The sequence below is a fragment of the Juglans regia genome, chromosome 1, assembly GCF_001411555.2.
Source record: "Juglans regia cultivar Chandler chromosome 1, Walnut 2.0, whole genome shotgun sequence".
Classification (NCBI taxonomy): Eukaryota; Viridiplantae; Streptophyta; class Magnoliopsida; order Fagales; family Juglandaceae; genus Juglans; species Juglans regia.
Window position 1 is genome coordinate 39,110,775 of NC_049901.1, and position 16,496 is coordinate 39,127,270.

The 16,496-nt window shown below is 35.1% G+C and overlaps 1 protein-coding gene across 1 annotated transcript; it reads right to left on the reverse strand.

Moving 5' to 3' along the window:
- Positions 1-12,798: 12,798 nt before the first annotated feature.
- Positions 12,799-16,073, reverse strand: LOC108979363 (indole-3-pyruvate monooxygenase YUCCA2-like). Its single transcript, XM_018950033.2, has 4 exons — positions 14,981-16,073; positions 13,910-14,158; positions 13,639-13,761; positions 12,799-13,548 (listed from the first exon to the last, which is right to left on the reverse strand). The coding sequence occupies exons 1-4, from the start codon at positions 15,662-15,664 to the stop codon at positions 13,327-13,329; spliced, it is 1,278 nt and encodes a 425-aa protein (XP_018805578.1). The 5' UTR covers positions 15,665-16,073; the 3' UTR covers positions 12,799-13,326.
- Between the last annotated feature and the right edge of the window lie 423 nt (positions 16,074-16,496).

Here is a 16,496-nt window from a genome sequence, read left to right on the forward strand (position 1 = left end):
TGTTCATATCTTCATACATTTCTTTGGAGGCAATAGCAGAATGACTAAGAGCTGTTGAGCAAAGAGTCACTAGTGCAATGAATGAAGAGCAACAAAAGGAGTTTACAAGAGCTGAGGTGGAGTAGGCTTTGAAGCAGATGGCTCATTTAAAGTCCCCACAGTACCTAATGGATACGAAGCTTGCTTCTACCAAGCCTATTACATTATTGTGGGAGATGAGGTATGTAAAGCTATATTAAGTTTTTTTTTTTTTTTTTGGGGGGGGGGGGGGGGGGGGATGGATGCTTAGTTTTACCTACATAGCTATAATTCCAAAAGTTAAAAACCCCTCTCTATTAACTCTGACCTATTAGTTTATGTAATGTCTTGTATAAAATTATTTCAAAGGTGTTAGCTAACAGATTGAAGAAGGTACTTCCTACCGTTATTTTCATCAACCAAAGTGTTTTCTTACTTGGAAGACTTATAACTGACAATATTATGATAACTTATGAAACACTATACACAATGAAGACAAGACAAAGAGGGAGGGCTGGTAGTATTGCTTGCTCTCAAACTAAACATGTCAAAAGCTTATGACATGATTGAGTGGATGATGAGTGCATGAAAGTGTACTCTGGACATTACTTTTACAAGTTTAATTGCTAGATTATATGTGTTATTTGGGCATTTTCATTATGTTTTTCCAATTTAAGTTTTAATTCGAAAGTGCCCAAGTTTTGATTCAGTGTCTAATGATTATATTGCAAGAATTAATAATGATTAAGCTGAAGTCTGGTTAATAAGGAAGAGAAGAACAATCAATGGAGAATTTCATAAGTCTAAAGTCAAGAATATTCGCATCATAAATAAGGAAGGAAAGAGCAATTAATGAAAAATATTCGGAATCCGCAGCTTCTCTGAGTATCCATCAATATTATGGTCATATCTTCCTCGTAAGATTTCCAATTGAGGCAAATGAAGATGGGTTGGAAAACAAACTTAATGGGCTACATTTGTTCCACAAATAGTAATTTTCTAATCCAGTCGTTTACTATGCTAAAAATGGTTCTCATTATGCAATTGGAAATCTGGAATACTACCTTCGCGAGATTGGCACATGATTTTCTTTCTAAAAGATGATGGCTTGAAGGAAGAAGACAATAAATTCTATAATGTGAAGAGGTAGACAGTTTTTTTTTTTTTGTTTTCTTGTTGGGGGGGGGGGGGGGGGGTTTCTTTTGCATAAGGTTATCTTCCAAAAAAAAGAATTCTTTTTCTTTTGAATGGAAAGCTAATTCTTTGGTGAAATTATGGATGAACTTGCTTGAATGATGATGATTTCCATTTTATTGGATTCATGTAATAAACTTTCTTGTTGATACAATTCTTGTTTATCATCTCTTATTAGTCTTTCTTTTATTTGGATAATTTTAGTGTCAGAACTTAATTCTATTCCATTTGATTTTGAGAGCATTAGAAATTAAAGAAAGGAATCTAAAAATAAATAGTTAAATCTTAATTTGAATTTAGACATGTAATTTAGTTAGCTTTAGACCCAACACAGATGTGTAATGCTTATACCTTGTTCAAATTAAGTTGTCATTTTTTTCATTTTAGAGCCTTATTTATGGAAATAATTGCAAATTGATTGGCATAAAGATGTCATAGGTCATCATGCCAGTACTAGAACACACTAAAGATCTTTGGTTTGCATCCACGTGATGTCAGATAGCTCACCTTTCAGTAATTTTTGTCTAGCCATGGCTCCTGATCACTGACCATGTGCACCAAAGATAGAATTGAAAAGAAATGAGAGTAAAACTGGTTGTTAGATGCATATAATATCATATCTAGCTTGTCACTTGAATATATATGGTAGATTTTAGTTGAACATCATATGGTAAACCTAGTTAGGGCTTATTTTGTGGAAAATTAGTACATTAATGCTTATTTAATTGTAAGAACATTGTTGGATGCAGGAAAATAGAGTTTCAGAGCTTATTGAGAGATGAACAGAGATGAGATATGCTATATTCTACAACCAGCGAACATGCTTCAATGAAGAGACACAAGGAATGCTAATAGCATCATGTAATTATTCTTCTAAGGCTCTAACTGTTGTCTTCTCTATTGAAATGTGATATGAATACTAATATGAATACATCTCTTTTTATATAGAAGTTGTGTATGGATAAAATGCTTGGAGTATAAATGATAGTATTGAAGTTACTGACATAAGACTCTGGTTTTTCATTATATCTTTACCCAATTCCATGCTTAAGCATTGCCCTTCATCAGGTTGTTGAAATATATTCATTATTAGATGGACAATTTATTGTTAGTTCATAAGTTTATTTGTGTCCAGTTTTGTTTAAACTCAAAAGATTTCAGATGCAATTTTTTTTGACATGCAACTTCTATCCAAATAAATTGTACCCGAAATTTTTTTCAAGCAAGTAATATAAAAGAGGCTCTTTAAAGTAGTTAAAAAAACTGATATTGCATATTTTCGGCGAAAATTGGGTGGTCTAGGAAACCTTTTACATCGCAGGCATTATTTGCGACAACAATATTGTTGTGGACGATAAATTTTTCTCCCATCAATAAACATAAAAAAGAAAACTATTTGCAATGCCACTAATTTGCTGTAATTACGTTCTCAGTTGGTACAAAACACATAACTATTTCTATCAAAAAGAATTATTTGTCAACTACACAATATCACCGAAATAATGTTCACTTATGTCGACCTTAATGCCTATTTATGAATGAGTTTTTTGCTCAGAATTGTATTGGACATTTATGGCGTCTTATTATTACTATTATTTTGTACGAAGACACCATGTTGGTCAGCTCTTATTTCCTACCGTTTGTAGTTTTTCTTTGTGTTGCCAACTTTATATTCATTAGCAACAACATTTATCACCACAATAGAGTTGAATATTTGCGACCATGTCTAACTATTGCCGCAAGATACCTTTTGTGGCGCTTCTTTAAAGTTGATTAGTAAATAACCTAATACATAGGAGCATAAAACCAAATATGAGCAATCATCTATGAATTTTCATCTTTCTCTACTTTAACAAGAAGAGTTTGTTCCAACTACAGTATCTCCAAACATTTCCTTTGGGTTGATCATTTGTATGTGAAATATCAATCATGATCACGTGTTAAAGCTTTGCATGGAAGTTTCAACTTTACAAATTAACCATATTTGACGGTAGAGATCAATGCATGCATGTCATGTTACCTCCAACCATGCAAAAGATGTAGTGAGCTCGTATGAAGCAAATTCACCCTCTTTGTTTCTTTTCAAGAATAAAAAAATATATTTAAATTATGGCAAGAGATGATACTTTTCAAAATTTGATCACATGAACAAAAAAATTATTTCACAATTAATAAAAATTCAACCACACTACCCGATGACCCAGGGATCACTGAAAAAATACAGAGTCTTTTATTCCTATGTTGCTCTCCCATTATTTCATCATTAAAGTAAGCCTCTTATATTTTGGAAGCTCAAAAAATATTATAATTGTAGAAAATTATTTTATCTAAATGATTTTAGTTAATTAAGAATATTATGAGATTTAAATTATGTTAAAAATTCTAATTATTTAGATGATTTTACTCTCTTAAAAATATTTAACAAAACTTTATCATTTATTTAATGATAAAAGATTAATATTTTATAAATTAAAGTTGATTTTAAATGCATGATATTTATATTTTAATTATCTATTTTAAGTTAGTTTATTTTCAATGTTTTAACCTCTACCGTTAGATCAAATATGGAGACTCAAGATGAAGGGTTGAGATTTAAAGCCCCAAACCTAGCTTTTCCCCTCACTTTTCCCACTTCCCTCTCTCTCCTCCCTCCCTCTAGCCGCACGCCCCTCTCCCTCTCGATCTCTCTTTTCCTCGACTCCTCCCAGCACCGTCAGCAGTTGTTGCCGTGCCACCACTAAGCCCAGTCACTGGCGACCTTCTCCACCCCGATGTCCTACCCATATACCTCTCTCTTTCTCTCCCCTGCAATAGGTCGAAGCACGTAGCCCTCTCTCTTCCTTTCCCTTTGATTTCCCTCCACCGCACCACCGTGAGCAACTCCACCCATGAGTTTTGACGGCCACCTCTTCCCCACGACGCAGCTTCCCGATCTGTCTCCCTCTCTCACAAAGCCTTTCTCTATCTCATGGGTTCTTTCCGTCGCACGACCTAGATCCGCCGCCTACAGCCCACGATGCCACCACTAGCCCTCCACGGCACCTCCCCTGCTCCTCTATGCCCAGCCGAGCTTCTACCTCTCCCTTGCTCTGTTGTAACCCATGGCCCGGCCCTTGGAGCCGTCACGCTAGTCCCCTTACCTCCGTCACAGGGTCACCATAGAGATTTGTGTGGTTTGAAATTCTTCAAAATCAGATGAACAAAAACATAATGAGACCAAGCAAGACATGGGCATAAATGAAAAAAAGTGGAATAAAAAGTGTTAAACATGAATTACTATTCATTCATGTTCATCTCATATAGACATTTTTAAGATATAAGGGAGATATATATATATATATTATATAATAAGAGTAATTTAGAACATTTTTCCGTTGGGTCTAATGTATCCTAGAATATGGACACATTTTTGGGAGACTTGCTCATGCATTAAAAAAAGCAGAAATTTTAATGCAAGCAAATAAATCTAGATATTATAATCCTCTGTATGATAGATTTGTTGAGTGCATCCACACGTACAGATTCAACATTTTATTAGTTCAACATTTTATTAATTAATATATTTCCTTGTGTCGGGATATAAATTTTGTAATGCTGATCATGAGTTTATTTGTCGAGGAGGCTGATGAATTCATAAAAATAAATAAATAAAAATAAAAAGAAAGATCAATTTTGCAGGTCCAAAAGGTTTGGATTCACAAGCCCATGAGGTTCTCTTGGGCCGTTACTGCATGGCTATAACTTTCCATCAAAATACTATTTTAAATATTGATGAAGTACTTGACCGACAAATGTTGTGAAGAGGTTTTGCTTTTGGGGGGCGAAAGCAATGCTTATCATTGAACGTGATTTTACGTTTATCTATAGTACTATAAGTTACTAATGAAAAACTTTACCTACTTAACTAATTAATCTTTGAAGTTAAGCAATGACGTGTGTATATATAATATAGGAAAATGCTAGTTTGCATCTTTGGTTTGACCATATAAAGATTTTTTTAATCTTTAAAAATGTAATTACTAGTGAATTTGTGTATTTTTTAAATATTTAAAAAATACTCAATAAATGTTACTCTCAGTATTAATATTGTAAGGCTCACTTCATGTGACTATTTATCTCTTACCTTGAATTTTAACATTTAGGTTAAAATTAACGTTAAAATTCAAGGGGTCAAAATCCAACTCAATTATATATTATTCCCAAACATTATGCCCTTGGTAAAACTAGTTAATGTGTGTAGATATGGTGTCAAATGTTAAGGAATTATTAGTAAAGAAAAATTATATTCTCAAGCCGGTCATGTGTATGTAGAGCATACCTATTAAAGTATTTATATTCACAAATGCCACGCAATCCCTTTAAAAAAAGTAAATATATACGGAATCCGCATGAAAAAACTAATTTTTTAATTATGGACCCCACTCTTTTTTAAAACTATTGCGTGGCGCTTGTGCACTTTACTACTGTATATATCATTACTATTTTTTCAAATCTAAAAAAAATTATATTCTAACAATTTTTTAAATTATAATACTTTTATTCAACTTTTTTTCTTTCATTTTTCAAAATTCTATAAAATATCTTAACTCAAACTATTTCACTACTATCCACAGATTTTTCATCTCATCTCATTTCATTTCGACATCCAAACAAGGCACTATAACAAATTTGACTTTTTGGAACGAATTTTTTTTTAGTGCAAATTTTTTTCGACCCTAAAAGTGATTTTCAGGGACGAAATCCAAATCTCATCCCAAAAATAATGCAAATTTTAATTACCATTCAAACAATAATATTTAGAGAGGAAATTATTCGTCCTTAAAATTGATTGTCTATTCGAACAGTAATAATTTGTTCGAACTATAATAGTATCCGTTCGAATTGAAATAGTGTCTATTTGAACTAAAATATTGTCTGTTTGAACGAGAATAGTTTTAGTTCAAACAGTTAAATTTCAGTGAAATTTTGTCAGGACTTGGAACGTCCTAATTTTTTAAATTTTACTATTCAAACTGTTTATTATATCTGTTTGAACTGTATTAATTTCGTTCAAATTGTACCAAACCCATTCGAACTGTAATAATTTTTTCGAACTAGAATAGTGTCTGTTCAAACGAGAATAGTGTCCGTTCGAACGTTAATAGTTTTAGTTCAAACGGTTAAATTTCAGTGAACTTTGGCCTCTAATTTTTTCAAATTTTACCATTCGAACATTTTTTAAGTTGTTCAAACAATCAACAATGTCCTAAAAAATATAAACTGCCTCATACTTTATGAAGTCTGGGATATTTTATAGCTCTGAGAGAGAGAGTAGCATACCAAAGGTGGGAAAATTTATGGAGTATTCTTGTGAAGTTGGGAATGAGAAAAGTTATTTTTTCTTTCAAACAAATGAGATTTTTTGTTTTTTTTTTTTTGTAGTTTGAATGTTCATTTTTTCTACTAATGTTTCTCTTTTTTGTTCTTATAGAGGATGCTTGGTGCTCAAAAATCTTTTTTTTGGTTTGTATTTGAGGTATAGTTACATAGATTTTATTATTGTTTTCAATTTTCTTGAAATATATAAAAGCTTGTTGTTTGCTATAAATGTACTTGTTTTTAATTTTTTGGTACCATACGTTGTTCTTTATTGTTATAATATTATTTATTACAAATTCTGGATGCTTGGTGTAGATTTGATGTTTATATTCTGTAGGTTAATATTATTATGTAGTTTGGAAATAGATAGAAGCAAAATGTTCTTTAATTAGGAATTTTCTGGGTGTGATATAAGTTGTTCCTTTAATTTTTTACTAATTGCCTCGTGTTTATGTAAATTTTTAGGAGTTGTTCTTGACTACAAGGGAAGATAAAAAGTTCAATACTTGAATATCCTTGACTTGAACAGATTTGGGAAAAAAAAGAGTATATATTAAAGTTTTAAGCTTGGTCTGTTTCATTATTTTATATTTTTCGCATGTTCAAGGCTATGTAATGGGTTGTGTAAACACTGTCAATTAATTTGTTATGGTTAAGAATTTGAGGGGATTTTGTAATGAAGAATTTTTTATAGCTTTTATATTAATTTTCCTGATTTTATGACTATTTGCTGCTAGGTGAAGGCAACAAATGGTTATATTTATTTTTAAATTTTACATAAAAAATATTTGTTGGGAGATCAATTTGCTACAATTGACACCCTTGGTCAAAAACCTCATTTCCTGCAAGATAATTTTGAAGGAAATGATTTTTTGGGACCAATTTTGTCGCCACAAATAGTTATTTGCGACATTTTTAATCGGACAAATGGCTATTTGCGACAATTTCTCCAAAACAAAATTCATTTTGTTATGACTATTGGGGATAGAATTTTCTCTCGTGCCAAATAAAATCCATTCGAATGTTATTTAATTTTGCATTTGAACGACTATTAGGGAATTTTGTCCCAAAAGAAATTCATTTGAACACTTTCAAATGCAAATGATAGATTTCATCCCAAAAAATATTTTTTGGGATGAAATTTGAATTCCAACCCAAAAAAGCTTTTGAGACAAATTAGAAATGAAAATAATTCGTCTCAAAAAAATTTTAAAGATGAAATCGAAACCTTTTGAGACGAAAATTTCTTCCCTAAAAAGTAAATTTGTTGTAGTAGCTTTCGTTAATTTGTTTAGAAGCAAAATACTTTTCTTTTAAAAAAAACCGTGCAATATTTCTTAATGATGTCCATGCACTTACTGGTTTTGGCCGATTGTGGTGGTCCTGATGCCATCATGTACTAGTAGTTTTGTAAGCATATGAAGTTTAAAGATGATCATGTCCACTTGGGTGAGCCTGTAATTAGTGTATTGGTGGCTATGTCCTTTATTAGGAAACAGTTCAGCCTTTAGCCGTGTTTGGAAATTGGCCAGCTTGATTCTTTGTTGTTAGAACTTCATCTTTTGTGATTGTCATTGCATATATATCGACGCAGGAAACATGGATACTCAAATAACACGGAATCCAAAATGTGTTTGGGATCGATCTTGTACGTTCTTTCTTGGAATTGGCCCGATTTGAAGTCAGAGAAGATTCCCTCAGTATATTTGAGAGATCCCAAGAAGATCATGGCCGTGTGGAATATTGCGCCATGCACTCGAAAGTTGACCTAGTAAGTTTTGTAGTACTCTGATCGATCTCCTTCCTTTAAGCAATTATAGAAACCTCTCTAGACATGATCTTCTCTTGCAACCAAAGGTGGAGATCATAAGGAGCTACCTTTTAAGACATTGCTTTCGTTTTCAATTTACTAGATCTTTGGGATATCTAGCCAAGGGAAGTGAGAGGGAATATTTTCTAGCTCTTTAACTTCAACTCTACTTGACCAACCATGGTGGAAGTTAGAGCTATATATATACAAACACACTCACAGAGATCATAGAAAACATGCATGGGAACGAAGGATCATGCTACAACGTCCACTGAGACTAGCTGATCAGTGGGTACCGAATGTGTAATTTTTTTTTTTGTTTTAAACATTTTTTAAACCCCTTAAACATTAAAAAAAAACTCGTTAAAATTATTTTCTTAACCATTAAGTAAAAAAAAAAAAAAAAACAAATCGGTAGCTTTCATCGGTACGTAATCTTTAGACGGCTTTTAGTTTGTCTTGTTTTTTTATTGTTTTGTTGTTTCGGTGTTTTGGGTTGGGGTATTGGTTTATTTTTTTGCCACAGTATTTTTCTACCTTAAGTGAGGGTTTATTTTAATAAAATTTAAAGGTTACGTAAAAAAAAATAATAATAATAAAACTTAAAACTTAAAATAATCTATTTCGATCCTTAATTTCTCTTGAAATAATTAATGGTCTTAGGCTCTGAAAAAGGAATGATCATGATCGTCCAATGTGCTTAGTTAGCTAGCTGGCCGGCTAGCTAGCTAGTCCAATCCTATAGTAAATTATGCATATATGCTGTAAGCTCGATCCCCGGCCGAGACAGAAAAAGAAATTTGATCGAGCAGATTATCAGAAAGAAAGTACTGCAACTTAATTCACACCCAAGACCTATTCAATTTTGGAATTCCATAACATGTGGAGTAGTTAGCTAGCTAGGGACGGTTTAATGATTGAAGAAGACAATACACAAGTGGTGGTCCATTGCTGTGTCCATCTCAACATTCCTTTCCTTTCCTCTCTCTCTCTCTCTCTCTCTCTCTGCTCAGTTTCTTCCCTAATGCTTCTGACGACTCGTCGTGTTCCTGTCACTCCCCTCGCGCGCCTGCATGTCTTGCCCTTTTCAACTACGTAATAAAGTGGACTCAGAGAGATTGGGATCCATTTTACCACGTTCTCCCCTCCTCCTCCGGCTTGCTGGGAATCGTTCTACTATAAGCAAATATCTCTTTGTTTTGGACCGCAGCAAGTGCCAAAGGACTGTAAAGCATGTAAAAAGGAGTTGTTGAAGGAGATATTTACAAGTTGAGCATGCAGCTAGCAATACCTCTAGCTAGCAAGTAAAGTGATCACCAATCGTTGTTTTACTTACACAAAAAGAACGGAGAGAAAAATAACCAAGATGCTGTTCTAGATCTTACAAGATCTACTTTCCAATGGCTTATAATGGTTATCTTTTTAAAAACAAGATGATCAAATGCTCCATACCTTTAATTTGATTTCAAAGGAGATCACATCACAAGAATAACCAAAACTATCAGCATCAGTATCTGGCCAAACATGGTAACTTAATTATTTTTTATAGTACTGCATCTGACATTAATGAAGTACTGGCAGATTAACCATATCAAATGCTTTTCAGCTTTGGCAGCGAAGTAATGCTCTCTGGGTCGAGATATGATAATGATACTCCACTCATACTTCGTTTGTTTTTAGACTGTATTATATGAAATACACAGAGAATTGCTTAGTTCTTTTGAGGACTCGGCCTACATGTGATCATCGACCGACCTCCTTTTCCTGCAACTCCTTCCACAAATAATCGGCACAACATGCAAACGCTTTATGATATAATCAACAGATAGCTAGCTAGTAACATTCATTCTGAACTAATGGCTTATAGTCCAGAAAGAAAATGTAGAATGTGAACTAGCCATGATCGTTCAGACGGTTAACTGCAATAAGTTTTTGGACCACGAACTAATAAATGCATGCAGTAAATATATCAATCCGATGGTCCAAAATCCGTTTACATGATGTACAGCATGTCATGTACCTGCAATGAGAAGGAATTAAGCTTGCGCTGGGGTGGCGACATGTAATGACGGCGTAGCTATCACGTGCAGTCTGGACCATATTAAGCTGTATTTGTAGGGCTGCACAAGGTGGTTGAGGCGACGTTAAACCTCATGGAACAACTACAGATCGATGTGGTACCCCCAAAGACCTAGTGTACTTTAAACAAATTAAACGTTGATAGGACAAAATGGCTTAAGCCATCTTCGTTGGCGTTTCTGGGTATTATCAAACTTTTGACGATTAAAACCCTAATTAAATAAAATGTATACTTGTTAGCTAGTGGACTAGATCGATCGAGCAATTAGTTATAGCATTATATTTTAACTTTTTTTTTTCATGTATCCATTAACATCATTTTCTTTTGAGTGAGAAAAGATATAAACAAACAACATATATATATATATATATATAGTAGAAGAAGAAGAAGATCAAAATTAAGGACAAGGAATTAAGGGGCTATATATTAAGTTTTCTTTCTCTCTCTAGATGATTTTTCTCTTGGGTGTCTCTCTACCCAAGCAACCATTATCTCAGCCTCTCTACCAGGGGGGTTGGAGCTTCGGCTCCTCCCTCCCTCCAACTAGCCAGCCATCGACGGTCATGTATATCGATTTTTTTTTCCATTTTTTTTTCTAGTTTTCTGGCTATGGCACCAAGATGTTTTGATCTGCTGCTTACTAGCCTTCTACGGCCACCATGCGCCCCACCATCAAACTCTCCAGCCGTCAATCTATTGGATAGAATGATAAAACTATCCAAAAGAATGGCACGTGTGTTTCATGCGTAGTTTACAGTGCGCGTGAAACCCATGCGTCGCCATGCTAGGGTGAGTCTTTTGCCGTCACGAGATTAGCAGCTTCGAATCTCTTAGATCTGAGTACTATCTTCTTCCCTAGAGTGTCGCATGAGCCGCACGTGACACCACTGCCAGTGACGGTCTTATGCTAGCTTATCGGCTTATCTTCAAGTTGCTATTTCCTATGTTCCTGTTTTTCCTAACCAATGATCAAGATAAAATAGTTATAAAAGTCTTATTCAATCGGACCAGACCAGCTAAATATAACACAATTCTCAACTGCGGTTTTTAATCGTAGTTTTATAGTCTGTTTATTAGACTATATTAAAACCACTTTAAGCAGCTTCCTCTTAGTGGGAAGTAGATGAGAGTCAAACTTTTGGTTCAAGATCCTGTTTTTTTATTTTCTCAGATGTTGCTTTTATTTTTTTAGGATGATTGTTGAGACTCTTACCCTATTGAATATTGTATCTTTGTAACTACTTATAAGTTAATCTATCTTATGCTCAACTTGAAAAAAAAGGGGCCTATCTATTAAAAGAGCAATTAATTATGGGATACCTGACGGGCCAGGCAATTATTAGTAGGCCACCAATGCTCTTCCCAAGTGGGATTTCAGAAGTAGAAACTTCTTGATGTTGATACTCTCCCTCTCTCTCTCTCTCGTATACGGTCTTTATATATTCTGAGGCCAAAGATTCGATTTTCATTGACCGAATGCTCATAAACTCCATCCGGTCGGAATAAATCCCACCAAAATTAGAGAAAATCTCTAGCCCCAAAGTAACAGTACTTCCATGCAGTATTGTAACTATGTTCAATGTCCATTTGCAAGCAGTACTGTACACCAATCATATTAATGTTTGATGTCAATATATATATATATATATATATATATATATATATATATTATAAAGTAAGTATTTCTAATTTTCATTAGTCTAGAATATATAAGTTGTGTCTGGTTGGGCTGAAATACAAGCCTACCATATTCCATTCACATTTTCTAAAGCACTTAGCTAATTTGACATAGACGGACGTTGGGGATGAATAGAAAACCTTGTACATTGACACAATTTTTCATAAATACATCAGATCAGACCCCATTTAGCGTTGACAGCTAGGGTTGAAGCTGTGGTGGAGAGTGTATGGATTTCCAATAAACAATGGTGGTCCGAGTTACTGATGAAGATATATGTATATGTAGTACAGAAAAGATCCATGGGATTAAGCTGGCAATGATGAGAAAAAGGATTGATGCAATCCTTCATGTATCATTAAAAATATTTGAAAGCTGCCAAAATACTCTACGGAATTAATTAATATAGAGATCAGAACCTGAGGGCCCGTCCTTCATCTTCATATATGCATGGGACCTTTACAAGCAAAAAGGAATTTCTCTCCGTTCTTTTAGTTACTTTTGAATAGAATTTTCTTTTGTTTTCCACAGGATAAGCTATGCATTAATGGTCCCTGCCTGCTCGATCCCTAGCTATCTAGCTAGCTCTAAGGTCACTTCAAGGTTGAATAAATAATCTCTCTTCATCATTTGATAGATCGGTAGTCTAAAAACAAGTTAGAACGTTGTTCACGTGAAGCTCCAAAGCATGACAGTTACATTAATAATTAGCTCAAAGTTCAAATTGATGGAAACATCATATTAATTTGTACTGTACACTGATTACAAATAGCAATGAAATAGTATAATTTATATTCCAAGATCACCTGATCTACCACCAACACTAAACATTTAAGGGTAAAAATACATGACCAAAACTCTTTGCACGCAGCTGATCTGTTAACAATATTTGCATATTTTCAGTTCCTCAAACTATTTTTTTCTATCCCACTTACCATGCATCTAACATAGTTGATAGAAATGATGAAATTGTCCCTCACCACCTGATCTCCCAACTTCTCACTCTTCTTCCCAAGGTCGGTCTAGTGCAAATGGAAGCTGAGAACTGATCATATCCCAGTACTTTTGCTTTTCTGGCCTTACTTTCCCTCGAAACCAATGGGGGACCTTTCTTGGAACAAACCATCTTGTTCAGGGTTCCATGGAATTAAGTCCATACCATGATTGGCTCTCTCCTTCTCGATCAGTTCATAATTGTGGTGGTGGTGGTGCACGAGGGAAAGCCGTAAGATGGCTGGCCTCAGCTTTCCAGCGGAGCTCTATATCTTCTGCAATTTTCCTGGCATCGAAAGACGTGCCTAGCAGGCCACGTTTGGTAAAGCCCACAGCGTACAGCCCACATCCGCCTTTCCATCCATTCGGGAATGATTCCCGAGGTAACCCATCTTTCTCGGAAAACATATCACTCTCCTGATAACAACATTTCAAAGCTCTTTACATGCATTTTCCTTCACTCTTATGAACATGGGATCAAATAGTAATAAATTAAGCATATTCTACCTTTAACCAAGATGGTACATTACTTTTGTAACCCGTGGCTAGAATGATAGCATCGAAATTTTCTACTTTCCCATCAACAAACTCCACAGCATGGTGCCTGAATCGCTTTATTGCTTTGAATACCTACACATCGGAGAGGTAAAATTAGGCTTCTCATCTACGCGATATGATGGAATCATTTTATAAAACAAGCCATGTTTCATATATATATGGTTATAATATATATTGTAGTAGGAAAAATGTCTGTTTAAGAACTAGGAACTCAATTAACCTTGATTTGTCCAGTTTTGATCTTAGCAAGTGTTCCAACATCCAAGACGGGTGTCTTGCCAGACTTGTTCTTGAGCTCAAGAGGGCCAGGCTTTGGGCGATCTAGTCCAACTTGAGCTGTGTCCCCTAGCATCAAGTGTGACATCAGAAGTAAGAATTGATCCACAAGGCGCATGGGGAGCCACTTGAGCAACCACATGGACAATCCAAAAGTTGACCTTCCCAGCATCTCTTGGGGCAAAACATGCACCTGCAACAGGATTTAGAAAAAAAGATCTGAGGTTATTAAAAGCATAGAAAAAGGGCAAAAATATGAAGCTGGCATGAGGCCACTTATGAATCCCAAAAGTTCGATTTCAATATGCCTCTTCTAGGACATGACTTCCATGTCATTTTTCCAAACCTAGAATTCTGCAACGGTGACATTCACCGCGGCATCTTTTTATTGAGAGGATTTTATGCAAAAGAAAGTACACTAGGCTGAATGCCATGAGAATTTGGGCAGCTGACCATTGTTGCACGCGCGAGCCAACAAGTTCCAAGAAAGTTATAAAAGAATGACATCTTCTACTGAAAAGTTCTTTCTGTAACTGCTATAATATCTCGACAGACTTTCATTTTTAGTTTATTTTCTGTTTTTTCCTGAGTTAAACAGACTTTCGTTTGCTTTGGAAAATACCCAGTCCAAATTAAGCCAACACCACAACATGGTAGATAATGATCACGAGCTGTAAATCGTTGTTTTCAGTACTTTATCTCAATTTTTAAACTGTATCTTGCTTGATGAAAATTATAAGCTAATTCATCATAAAAGGGTTCGGCTTGTAGTATCAAAAGCAATGAGAAGAACCACTGCGGGGAATTTTTGTTGAAACCTTTATCTGTTTAATCATAACTTTGAGACGTAAGATTCTTTATATGGAAGAGTACTTAATAAAACTTCTATAGTGCTTTCTTGACAGTTAATTTTTATGGGGGAGGAAAAACTAGTTGGTATGTTTTGCCTGTGTAACTGCTAAATATAGAAGTAAAAAAGAGAACTTGACGATTTTAGAACTTTAGATATGCTCACCGAATCTCTAACAACAAGGGAAGGTCGAGCACTGAAGTTGCAGAGATCCAAGCAGACCTCCATGCCGGAGTTCCCACATCCAACCACCAAAACACTATTTCCACTAAACATATCCCCGCTCTTGTACTCGCTCGTGTGCAAAATAGGCCCACCGAATTCATTCATACCCTCAATTTGCGGCATAATACTCTCGGCATTCTCTCCTGTTGCAACTATCAGCCATTTGCACGCGTACTCTGCTTCTTCACTTTTCAAGCCTGTGGTCCTAACCCTCCAAAATGAGCCAAGTTGTTCAAACTCTGCGCTCACCACTGTTTTGTTGAACACAGGTGTTATGTTAAAACGGTCTGCGTAGGCCTTCAAATAGGACACAAACTGTTGTTTAGTTGGATAGGTGGGGAAATTCTTGGGGAATGGCATGAGTGGAAGCTCACAGAATTGCTTTGGAAGATGAAGGCGGAGACGATCATATGTCTTATGCTGCCATAAGGAAGCTAGGCAATCAGCTCTCTCGATGATTAAGCTGGGAACACCTCTTTGCTTAAGACAAGCAGCCGCAGCTAAACCTGAAGGGCCAGCCCCAACTATGAGTGGCCCTGGCACCCATATACACCTTGGTTTGGCCGTCTTCTCATCAAGATGATCATGGACTCGCTTGCCTTCCAATTCTTTTAAGTAGTCCATAAACAGCTGGTGAGAAAAGCCAAAGGGAAAAAAAAAGGTATGAAAAAGAATCAAACTTAATCTGCTTCAGAGCTTGGAGGGTTCATGCAAAAAAATAATAAGCAGAAGAAGAAGAATATTAAGAAGAAAACGGAGGATGATATCGATATATGATTTTGAAACAGATTCCAGTTTTCTTTTTTTCACATGGAAGCTGTGAGCTGGAGTTGGGATTTCTTGGAAGTCTGGAAATATGGGATCATGATCAGGGTCATACCAAAATGTGGGTTTGATCTTTTGGTTTTATTCAGTGGAGACAACGGAAAGCGAGGGTAGAGAGCACGAGGAAGCGCTTTTGCTTAGAGGAATAGAGATCAGGTCAAGATGATTTCACTATGCAGTATAGTAGGCTGCTGAGCTCCCATGTATATACCGGTGGCTCGTGGTAATTAAGTTTTAATTTTCTTTCTTTTTTTTTTTAAAATAAAAAATAAAAAAAATAAAAAATAAAAGGAACTTAAATTAGTTCATATGTAAGCTAGAAGAGAAGACCAAGCTGGTTAGAAAACTTTACCTGGATTGATTATATATATATATATATATATATATATAGTTACATTCTTATTTATTGACTAGTAGTATTGTATTGACGGCCAAAACTTAGAAAGTTTGCTGCAAAATGAATATTACTGTTCATTAAGCGTGAAGTCTTTTAATAATTTCACGTTATATTGGCGAGTGAAATGATCAAAAAGGTGCTGAGCAAGCATTGTGAGTAGGACAATCTTAATGCTACCATCGATCTATCTAGCGTCCGTACTATTTTCTATTGAGGGCAGTATTACTGTACGAT